Consider the following 12,035-nt stretch of genomic DNA (forward strand, 5'->3'; position numbering starts at 1 on the left):
AGAAAACTGGGAGTATCAAGAAAAATAGACGATGTTAGGTTCGTGCGTGTAAGTTAGATGATGTTTATGGTAAAATTGAAGAATTAAGGTATAAAGAAACGAGATACCTTCGTAAAGTTTATGGAGAAAGTCAATAGGAAAGTTGAAAAGTGTGAATCAAGATTGATGAATGAAAAGGCAATGAAAAGTTAGGAATCTTATTCCAAGGCAACCAAGTTCAATATTTGATCAGAAAACCACATCTTAGAATCAAGGTTTGGAATCTTTTATTTTGTAGTTTGGTATCATCCTGCAGACAAAGCATTCTAGGTTTACAACATTGAAATCTACCTTTGAAAATCAACAACATTCTAATAGTGGTCCTACTACAAATTGGATGCCCATCTCTCTTTCCTTTTCAATCCAAGATGGTTGCATATTTCCCACTTCTCTTCTTCATTTTGCTATCTAGTTTCCCATCACATGGTACTCTCTCTCTCTCTCATGATTAGTCAGTTCTAAACATGTTCTTTTCATAATAAAGTTATGACTTTGCTAAAAGAATTTATTGAATTCAAATATAAACTGTATCAGTAGATAACTCATCTATCTTGAAGTTATCTGACCTAAAATGATCTAACTGTCATCTATTATTTGTCTCTGTGTAGATGCATTCACGGGCACGTTCGGGGTGAACTACGGCCGGCTCGCGGACAACATCCCCAAACCGGAAAGCGTTGTGACGCTCCTCAAGGCGAACAAGATAAAAAACACCCGGATCTACGACGCGGACCCTAGCGTCCTAAAGGCCTTCTCAGGGTCGGGGATCGAGATCATCGTGGGCCTCGGGAACCAATTCCTCCGCGACATAAGCATCAACCAAGACCGAGCCGTCGACTGGGTCAAGACCAACGTGGAGCCCTTCCTCCCGGGCACCTCCATCACGGGGATCGCGGTGGGGAACGAGGTCCTCGGGGGCGGGGACCCCGAGCTCTGGGAGGTCCTGGTCCCCGCGGTCCGCAACGTGTACAACGCCCTGACCCAGCTCCGCCTCGCCGACAAGATCGAGGTGTCGAGCCCCCACTCCGCCGCCGTGTTCGCCACCACATTCCCCCCCTCAGCAGGGGCGTTCAAGGAGTCCCTCCTCCCCTACATGAGGCCTCTCCTCCGCTTCTTCTCCCACATCGGCAGCCCCTTCTACATCAACGCCTACCCTTTCCTGGCCTACATAAGCGACCCTTCCCACATCGACCTCAACTACGCCCTCTTCGAGAAGAACAAAGGCATCTACGACGCCAAGACGAAGCTGCATTACGACAACATGTTTGATGCGATGGTGGATGCGGCGTACGCGGCGCTGGAGAAGGTCGATTTTCACCGGATGGAGGTGATCGTGTCGGAGACGGGGTGGGCGTCCAAGGGGGACGACAACGAGGCCGGGGCGACGGTGAACAACGCCAAGACTTACAATGGGAATCTGAAGAAGAGGCTGATGAAGAAGAAGGGGACGCCTTATAGGCCCAAGAGGGCCGTGAAGGCGTACGTTTTCGCGCTTTTTAACGAGAATTCCAAGCCCGGGCCGACTTCGGAGAGGAACTTTGGCTTGTTTAAGGCGGATGGAAGCACTGCTTATGATATTGGGTTCACTGGCCTTGTTCCTAGCTCTGCTTCTTCTTCCTTTCTTGCCTCTATTAAGGTATGGAAAAATTTGTGTCTTTTTTAAGGATTTTTTTTTACTTTGCATTATGATTTCTGAGGGTTTGATTTTTGCAGACATGGATTTGGGTGCTTTGTGTTGTGGCTGGGGTTGTGATGAGCTGATTGATCGAGGCTTAAATTGGGTTGATTCATTGCTCATGTTCATAATGAGTTTTCAGTGGAACATGTATTTTCTTTCTATTTCATTTGGTATATGATACGGACATTATTCGAAAATCAATTAGTACTACTAGTTTGTGAATGATAACTACTACTCCTTCCGTCTTAAAATTCGCAAAATTGATAGAATAAGAGAAAGATAGAGAGAAAGGTAATTAAAGTTGTCAGTGCAGAATAGATCACACCCAAATACAAAATAGGAAAATGTTTTAGAGACATAATGTCTCCAAGCCATAATGCTTAAAATGGTAAGTATATATTATATCATATTTTTAATTAAATTTATATTTTGTATATGTACTTTATTACCCCTACATTAATTTGTTTACTAAATACACCTATTTAAGGATATAAATTTTGATTATGCATAGATGATGCATGCATTTAATAACATGTTGCAATCATCTAATTGTTTAAAACATGATTTGATAACTTTTTTTATATATGCCCATTTTAATGCATTTACTTAAAGATATTTCTTTAAAATTTTAAATATTAATTTTATTAGCTTTATATATTTAGTGTACATTTTGTCTACAAATAAAATAAGATTTATCAGCAAACAAATAATTTCAGACTTCTTAATGAATTAGTCTTTATAAATGTGAATTTAAATAATTTTTAACAAATAATTAGCGCTATAAAATATAAATAATTAGTTATCTAATATTTTTTAACTGTAAATACTTAGAGTTACTATAACATGTGACAAAAAATAATTACTTTGTAATTATAATACTATAATCTTCAATATTGATAAACTTATTCTTTTAATCACTTTTTATTCACAATAATCTTTAAAAAATAATAAATTTTTTAGCTCACTTTAATATAACACCCAACACATTAAAATTTGATAATACTATATTATATATTAATACTACTAATTAAGTGAGTATATGGTTTTGATTTTAAGAATTCTCTAGTTCTAATTTTTTATTTTTTTATTTTAATTTTTTTAAATTCTTAAATCTTGGACCATTATAGTTGAACCTCGATAAAATCATATGTTCTTATATCATTTATTTCATATTTTAAATATATTAAAATATTTTAACTATAACATGCAATAAATTAAATTTGATACATGGTGTACGAATGCTAATTGAGTCTAGTGTTTATGATTTTAAGTTTAATTCTTTATTTTACAAAATTATAATTTCTTTAATTTATAATTTTTGAAAGATTATGTTTAACAGTGATCAATAAATAATCGCATGTTCTTAACTTATATATTTAACATTTTAAAGCTACATATTTAATATTCCCTCACTCTTTTTTTTTGCAAATATTAGAATTCCTAACTCTAAACAAATAATACTCCGCACTATCTTATAATATTAGCAGAGTTTATGATTTTTATTACTTTTAATTATTAATCAATTAGTAGTAGTTGACATGTGGTATATTAAAATAATCTAAAATGAGAAAAGTAGATTCATCCAATTACTTTTGTATTAAATTAATAATTTCTTTGATTTTTAACGTTTAAAACGATAGATTTGAATCTGAATAAAAATTAATTGTATTTTCTTAACTCATCTATTTAATATTTTAAAACTAAATAGTTATATTAAAATATTAGATGCCCTAGCTTAATTAAATAAAAAATATTAAATTTAGTTAAAGCAAAGAAAAATAACAAAAAAATTGAAAAGATAATGAAAAAATAGTATATTATTTTATTATATAAACCAATTTGAATAAGATAAATGTTTAATTTTTTACATATTTTTTCATATACTATTAAATGAATGATTTCATTGTTACTATATTGACAAGATGTTTTAGAAAATTTAAGGAAAAAAATAAGTTATGAAAGAATAGCACAACGTAAAATCTATTTGAAAAAGCATATGATGCTATTTAAGTAATCAAATTATTTTACAATTAAATAAAATAATTTAGTTATGTAGTGTGTTAATTAATACTGGTAATCTAAATTACTGATTTTTTAATTAATTGTTTTAAAAATTTACACGACAAGAATGGTTTTGATTGAAAAAATTTTAAATTCATTACTCTAGTTGCATGATTAAGTTTATCTCCAATTAACATATATGCATTTAGATAAGAATAATTAATTTGGTTAAATTTTCCTTAATTAGGTATATATCTATTTAATACTTTAATGTTAGGGTAAATTAGTCACAATGTTATTATGGCTTGGAGACATTATGTCTCTAAATCACTACTCTACAAAATATTACTACTAGTGAAAAGAAGTATGCAGAAATAGACGGCAGAAAATGAAACGGAGTTAAAATTACATTAAATGCATAGTAAAAGTATATAGTAATTCCATATATAGTAACATCCTTGTAATCAGAAAGCAAATCCCTCGTTCCAGGGCCCTGCATTCTGGCCCGTCAAAGTAATGACGGTTCGAACACAGTTTGATCACATTTTGTTCCTCAAGGAAGCGTTCCGTACACAGTGCGCAACAACACACTGTTGTTGTCTGGATTTGTACCTAAGACTTTATGCTCAACAACTTCCTTAGAGCATCTCCAAAGGGAGAAGGTATATAGAAAAGGTATATCATCTATATACCTTCTCAAAAAGTGAAATATACCTTTTCGAAAAGAAACATATTCCAAAGAAAAAGGGTATATAGAAAGGTAAATGATTTTTAAACATAAAATAATACTCGTACAAAATGCATTAAAAGAACCTAAAGTGTGATACCTTCTCAAATACATTTCCCTTGGAGAAGGGTTTTTCATGAAAAGAAGGCAAATATGGTAGTTATAAGATTTTACCTCTCCATGGATGAGAAGGTAAAGATACCTCTCCAAAATGGGAAAATGTATAATACCTTCTCAAAAACCTCTCCCATTGGAGAATGATTTTTCATAAAAAAAAAAAGATAAATATGATAGTTATATTAGTTTACATCTCTATTTACCTCGCCCCTTGGAGATGCTCTTAAAAACCATTGGAGCTCCTCGTGCGGACTAATAGTGTTTATAATTAGAAAAGGGTGCCAAATTAAAGCGCAAACGTATACCTTCTCGGAGACAAGTTCTAGGTTATAATTCACTCTCTAACTAACAAAAAGGTCGAAGAATTTCAAATGCAAAATATGGTTTTAAGGAAACATCTATTTGAAAAACAATATAGTATATACTACTATAAGACGTCAATGAAGCAATTGGTATGTTTCAGGTTCATGTATAAAGTTTAAATTCGTGCATCAACTCTATTGGATCAATATTTTAATTTATTAAATATAATTAAAATTAACGAATTCAATATTTTAATTTATTAAATATAATTAAAATTAACGAATTCAAATCTCAAGAGTAGATTAAAAATTAATTTATTATCGATCAATCTTATAAATTATAATTCCTACATATTTTAGCACGTCATTGACAAATCTTGTATAGTAAAGGAGCACCCATAACTTGAGTTGATTAAATTACATTTTAAACACGCTTCATATAAGTTTATAAAACAATGTAAAATAATCTCAAACGAAATTAATTTTTGTTTAGAAATTTCTGATAATATCTATTTCTTTGAGATACTGCAAAAGTTTAAGTAAAATTGTGTACAGACTCTCTTTTTGAGGCCAACGTGAGGAATAGATTTGCGATGAAAAAAGGATCATATATATGAATAATAAGGTTGACTAATGCATATGCCCTGCTGCATTTAGAATTAATACACATATTTTTCGCATTAATTAGTCTTTTAAACCACTACGGTCAATACTATATTAAAATTTCTTACTTATTTTTATGAATAATATACTCCATATAGTAATTTATTTTATTATGTTGATTTCTATTGTGTATGATAAATTAATAATGCCAAACTAATTTTATTTTTCCAACCATTTCAACTATTCCAGACTTCCAGTATATGGGTGATATATGCTTGGTACACCTTATTTTGTGAGCATAAGAGTTACCTCTGAAAATTAAAATTATTTTCGTTTATCTAAGCACAACTTATTTTAGTATGAATGTATGGTCATGCATTCATGCCCTAACTTGTTCGATATCAATTCTCATCTCAACTTTCTGAGATGCATATTTTGTAAAATCACCTATATAATTCCTAAAACTCATTAAATATCTGTTTTTACAGAAATAAATGATAATAGAATTAATATTACAAAAATCAGGCATTTGTCCAAAGATAGTGAAATAAAACACAAATTAAATGATGACCATTTCTTATCAATACTATATAGGAGAGTTTTTTTTTTTTTTTATATCAAATTTAGGAAAAAATTTAGCAACACTTCTATAGCTTATTTTTTTTACTTATTTATTGCTATGTCATTAACATCAATTAGTTTTTGCATTACATAGTATTTATATAACAATCAGTAATATATAATGCTCAGATTATATATAAAGGGAAATAATATACTACTATTATGTTAGCAACACCTGTAAGTGCCACTTTCGTTTAGTACACTTTATTTTATTTATTTAGTTTAATTCTTGATAACAATTATCTTTTTTTTTTGGGAGCTGTTTGGATGATCCACCTCCACAAGTGAATACAAATGTGTTTTTATATATATTAAGCTATTGGGCTACACTAAAACTTTGGCCTTTTACCTCAAATCTATATTGTCATTATGTGTATCAAGTAGAGCCATGGACTACTGCATGCAATATCTAATTCATATATATCTCAAATTCATTGAAGTTTGATTGCTGTCTTTAGTAGAGATTGTAAATATTCTAATTAATAGTACTATATATGTTTATGTTGTTTTAATTGTGAACTTATTTAATTTTATATTTTAAATTATTTAATAAAGTATTACTTTCTCTGTTAAATTATTTAATAAAGTATTACTTTCTCTGTTAGTAGAATTGTTTCTTTTCAGCATGAGATTTGTTCTAGTGAGTTAAGTAAAGAGAGAATAAAGTAGAAATGAAAAAAGATAGAGAAATAAAGATGGAAAAAGTAAGAGAGAAAAAATGCATTGTTTTTTGCTGAAAGAAGAAATGACCCAGCTACAATGGAATAATTCAAAAAGGAATACAACTTAGCTACAGAAGAATGGAGGGAGTATTATTCATGTTTTTAAAATTAAAAATTTATTTAATTATATTGTTTCTCATTTTAATTGATTAATTAATAATATAAAATTAGTAAAAGGAAAAATATTTTGACTCTTGCATCGCACGACTGATGACACTAGTTAATCAAATACCCCCCCTGTTTCACTATAGTTGAGTCATTTTTCCATTTCGGGAATTGTCTTCATAGTTGAGTCATTTCCACGTATGGTAACTTTTTTCTCTTTCTCACTTTACTTTCTCTTACCTTATTCTCTATACTTTATTCACTTTATACTTTATTCTCTCTACATATTCCACTCTCTTACTTTTTTATCTATTTATTTATCACACTCAACCTCCCTTTGATCTTAGACCCGTGCCCAAAAATTCCGCCTCAACTATAGTGAAACGCTGGGAGTACAGTACTTGGGATAATTTATCTCATCGATCTTTGGATGTGCAACTATTGATTTATTTTTTCTTCAATTTTAATTTTAATTTTTAGTTGATTTATGAATATTTTAGGATCCTATTCTATTAATTAGATCTTTAGTTACTTCTACGTTTAACATTTAAAATTGAATTAATTACTGATTATGAGACACTACAAATATACTCCATAAAGACGCAAAACTAGTGACGCAGTCATTTGCGTTGCAAAATTTTAAAAATAAACAAAATTAAGGACGCTAAATATAAGCGTAGTTAAGTTAGAGACGATTAAACTATTGCGTCTTTAAATTAGGGATACTTTCGTAAATGCGTCGTTAAATGCATTCACATTTTTATCCCTACTTTCATCTTTAGCATCACTGTATTGTTCTCCGGCGAAAGTTCGCCGCCTCAACCGCGGTTTTTCCTCCTTCCCTAACATCTAATTCTCACCCTTAACTTCTAATTCTCACCCTTAACTTCTAATTCAATAGCTTAGTCATTAACTCAACCCTCCCCCAATTCTACTCTCATTTTTCCTTCATTCATCTTCCTCCAAACCGATCAATTCCTCCTGAAATTCGGCGAATCCACAACTGGAATCCACAATCTCTCGCTTGAAATCTCTCTCCGATTCTACAGCGGAGTGTCTTCCCCACTTTCATCACATTCGGCCGAACGCCAGCGAAATTGCAGTGTCTTCCTCCACCGCCTGCATCTTAGGTTTATTCCTTTTTTCTTCCTAATCGGACGAGGTATAAACTTTTCCTTGATGATTTTGATTTCCTTTATTAATTTATTTGGTGGTATATATAAGTGATTGATTTTCCTTTTTTCCTTCTCATTTTTTCGTTGCCTAGAGAAATTGGAGAGTAGATCGATGATGAGTTCGTTCTCCAAATCAAAAGGTTCAGGAATTTAAATATAAGCTTCAGAAGGTGAGTCCAAATTTTTATGATTATTTTCTCAAAAATTGAAGAAACTTTGAGCTTAATTCTCATATAATTCTTCTTATGAGTCAGCTTTTTTTCCTTGTGAGTGAGTATGATAAAAGAAAAATTGAGTAGAACAATTTTAAGTTTATGAGTATGAGTATGAGTTTGATCATTGGTCAAGCTGGAATGTATTAAATCGTATAGAATTTAGGTATTTTGTGTATCTATACTCTGTTCATACATGTCCTCATCTTCGGCTTGTGAATGTAGCAATTCTTAAAACTGTTTTGTGAAATAAAAAATGACTTTACAAATATGTCATCCTTCTTTGCTGGGTATATTGGTTTTGTAATTTGATTATTTATCACATTTGCATATAGTTTCTGCAATGTGATAGTTTTATAATTGATTAATTGATTTTATAATATTGAGCATAATGAATAATTGAATTTATAATATTGAGCATAATTAAATTGCAGTTTTAAGGCTGCTTTCACCAATAGTTACTAAACGTACGAAGAATGTTATGATGAGACCATTATTTAAAACATTTATCTTGTTTTAGGTGGATTTTTGATATGGTATTGTTTAAACAAAACACTTATGAGATAAAACAGATTGAATGGACTTATGTCTTGTTATATCCATCACCAGAGCTTTTGTGACACAAGAGCATACTGTTATGCAAGAGCATTACTCTCGCTTTCACTAACGCCTATCTGTTATGCCGGTTGACCTCTTGCCAGAAAACAAATGTTTTGGTTCGAGAGTAAGTATGACTTTTTCGCTTCTCCTCTATGAGCTTCTTTGTTCTTGTTTTATTTGCACTTTAGCAATCTTAATAGCCTTCTTTTTATTAGGAGAATCTTTGAAGCCCTCTCCAGTGATAACTTCTTTGGTGGTCTTGACATCGACCTTGATGGATCAAGTCCAAGAGATGATAGTTGTCTCCCTTTCTATCAGATGTAAACTTTTTATCATTATCGAATTTTCTTTGTATAGTTGGTCAGCTCTCAGCCGTGCTCTTCTTAATTCTATGTTGTTGGTCGGCTCCAGCCGGTGGATATTTAGTCTTCTACATTTTCTTTACTGACAATGTTTTTTTTCTTTCTCACCATTACCAAGGAGCAGCACAAGGAATTTTGGGATCAGATCGCTGATCAGAGTTTCGACCGTCCACTTAAAACTTACTTTGACATGTAATTACTCTTATAACTATGGATTTATCTTTAATTCTCATTTCCAATCACATATACACATATTAAATGAATTCTTGAATGCAAGGTTGATATGTAGATGGAAGAATTACAGAAGATGAAGTCAGTGAGGTACTCTTTTTTGGTTAATGTTATAGTGTTGATAAAGATGCAAATAGAACAATCACATATATTGTTATAGTGTTTTAACAGGTTCGGTCATGTTTTTTATTCTTGGTTAATTCATTGACCTCATTGGTTGTTGTATTGGATATGAGCCCTGCATTACTTCTAGGAAATGATTGAGAAACAATAGAGTGATTTCTACTCCAGGAGAAGAAAAGTCAAGATTCAGCTCCAATGAGGTATATTGCTGCTGGTTAACTGAATTCAGTGCACTGTAAGTGAACTCTATTAAGCAGTCAGTATATCAACTGTGATCTAGACTAAATAAACTTAAAATCACTTGAAAACTATTCTCGTATCAACCTTTTATCTGCTCATTCAAGCTAGTAGGTCTTAAGATTTAACAACTTGTAGACCCTCACTTTGGATAAGATAAATGCTGCAACTGGTGACATGGTAGACTATGCCGAAGTAAATGGACAAACTATAAAAAAAATTATTGTCTTTAGCTGTTTTTTTGATGATATAATACTCCTAGTAATTACTTTGCTTACTGTTATGTATTATTTGAACATCGATATTTCAATAGTATTGTCTAAGTGTTGGTATTTATAAACCTCAAGATCCTGCCTTTTCTTTGTAGTTCTTATGTTTTACTCATCATAGTCTTATGTTTCAGGTGAATTCTTATCATCATACATGGGTTAAATGAACACAGGTACAACAGTACTTGGCCTCATCCTTTTTTTTTTTTTGCATGTGCCTTAGGCAAAAGAGAACTATTGATGCTAGCTATGATTATTAGATACCAACCATAATAGAAGTAATATTCTCCTTGTAGTGGATGCTACAAACAACTAGTCTCCTGCTTTGGTGTATATGCAGTGGACTCGATAGCTAAGTGCTAGAGTATTTTCTACCACCTCCTAGATCTAGAATTATATATGCATGTGGTGTTGGTGAATAACAAATGTATGTCTGAACTTAGATTTTTTTGTTTTCTCTTGAATTCCTTGCTGGTAATAATTTGTCTACTTGAATATGATATCTGACTCTGTTTATTTGTCAACTATTGCTTCAACGAAGGTTTTAGCCAACTAATAGAAGTTACACAAGTCGTGCTATATGAGCTAGGTAGTTTCTCCTATTTGAGTAATAGTAACAGTACTAAATTGAAAATTGTGGAGTATTGTGGCTTCATAAAGATAGAGCTTCAACAAATCAATCATATAGTATGTCTTACATTCAAGTTAAGTGATAAATAAATCTATAAATAATGATTGTTGTCATGTAACTTAGTAGGAGTTGTTTTGATGTTTGTATATTTAATTTTCAGATCATTAAGCTTTAGCAAATCAATCATATTTGTCTTACATTCAATCTATGTGATAAATTGATGTTTAGATAAAGGTTGTTGTAGTTAACAAAGTAGGAGTTGTTTTGATATTTGGATATCTGATTTTTCAGATCAGATCTATGCACAAGCTTTGCTTAATGATAATTGGAAGCATTGAAGAGAGAATGTAGAGAGTTATCAATCAAAGAAGCAGCTTAGTGTCCTTCAAATCTCAAATCTCGATTACTGTTTATGAAGCTGTAATTTACTTATTGTGGAGGTGGAGTGTTTCACTTAATCAAATATTGTCTCAATAAATGTTTTCTTAATCTTTGATCAATAAATTTACAAATTTGAAAATAAAATTTGAGGTTTCTTTTTTTTTTAAAACTGGATTGATATTAGTGACGGATTTTTTCCGTCAGGAACAATGAGTTAAGTAACAAGCTTTTTACAACGACGCTAATCCGTCAGGAATAATTTACTGACGGATATATGGAAATAATTCCTGACGGATATATGGAATTTACTGACGGATATTTCCGTCACTAATGGCCGCTTTTTTTTTTTGTGTGCACTATTTAAAAGCGTCACAAATCCATTGGAGATGCTTTTAAAAGCGTCCCAAAAATTAATTCACCGATGCTAGTTAAAAGCGTCCTTAATTAGATTTGGCACGCTTACAATAAGGACACTTTTTAAAGCGTCGGTGATTTATTTAGAAACACAAAAAAATGTCCTTAATTAACCAAAAAAGCGTCCTTAGACTTCTTTTTTGTTGTAGTGAGAGTAGATGATATAACTTCTTTATAATTAAATTTTAATATATAGTAGTAGTAAATATTAATTAGGATACAATGTATTATGATCCTAATATTTAATATTAAAAAAATAATAATGGCCCATATCGAATACATAAAATCAGGAGACCGTAGTTCACTCTAAATAACATTATCTATATTTTCATAAGATCCTTATATAATACTTGTAATTCAATAATTTTATAGCTACGCTTATTGCTCCATCATTAGATAAAATTGTGGCTGTTTAGATATAGTCGGAGATAATTTAGAGAGCGAGTGCAAGACAACAAGACGTCTTTGATTACTATAAACTGTAC

General features: G+C 31.3%; 1 protein-coding gene and 1 long non-coding RNA gene across 12 annotated transcripts; both read left to right on the forward strand.

Moving 5' to 3' along the window:
- The first annotated feature begins 263 nt into the window (after positions 1-263).
- Positions 264-1,939, forward strand: LOC125198385 (Glycosyl hydrolase superfamily protein). Its single transcript, XM_048096739.2, has 3 exons — positions 264-465; positions 648-1,675; positions 1,753-1,939. The coding sequence occupies exons 1-3, from the start codon at positions 408-410 to the stop codon at positions 1,798-1,800; spliced, it is 1,134 nt and encodes a 377-aa protein (XP_047952696.1). The 5' UTR covers positions 264-407; the 3' UTR covers positions 1,801-1,939.
- Positions 1,940-7,650: 5,711 nt separating this feature from the next.
- On the forward strand, positions 7,651-11,280 carry LOC125186209 (uncharacterized). 11 transcript variants are annotated; one of them, XR_016130318.1, is made up of 8 exons: positions 7,651-8,077; positions 8,183-8,260; positions 8,823-9,026; positions 9,118-9,222; positions 9,389-9,456; positions 9,542-9,818; positions 10,259-10,297; positions 11,047-11,280. It is a non-coding gene; the product is annotated as an uncharacterized LOC125186209 (long non-coding RNA). The 11 variants fall into 11 exon arrangements; XR_016130324.1 differs by having other exon boundaries at positions 7,652-8,077; positions 8,912-9,026; positions 9,542-9,853; positions 10,246-10,297; XR_016130325.1 differs by having other exon boundaries at positions 7,652-8,077; positions 8,912-9,026; positions 9,542-9,853; positions 10,246-10,297; positions 11,052-11,280.
- Positions 11,281-12,035: the final 755 nt, after the last annotated feature.

The sequence above is a fragment of the Salvia hispanica genome, chromosome 5 (genome assembly GCF_029641045.1).
Source record: "Salvia hispanica isolate PSC_SH4W2 chromosome 5, Shi_PSC_v1, whole genome shotgun sequence".
In the NCBI taxonomy this organism is placed as follows: domain Eukaryota; kingdom Viridiplantae; phylum Streptophyta; class Magnoliopsida; order Lamiales; family Lamiaceae; genus Salvia; species Salvia hispanica.

Coding starts and splice junctions, on each gene's coding strand:
- LOC125198385 (XM_048096739.2), top strand. CDS start 408: ATGGTTGCATATTTCCCACTTCTCTTCTTCATTTTGCTATCTAGTTTC. Junction 466..647: donor ATCTAGTTTCCCATCACATG/GTACTCTCTCTC, acceptor GTCTCTGTGTAG/ATGCATTCACGGGCACGTTC. Junction 1,676..1,752: donor CCTTTCTTGCCTCTATTAAG/GTATGGAAAAAT, acceptor TGATTTTTGCAG/ACATGGATTTGGGTGCTTTG.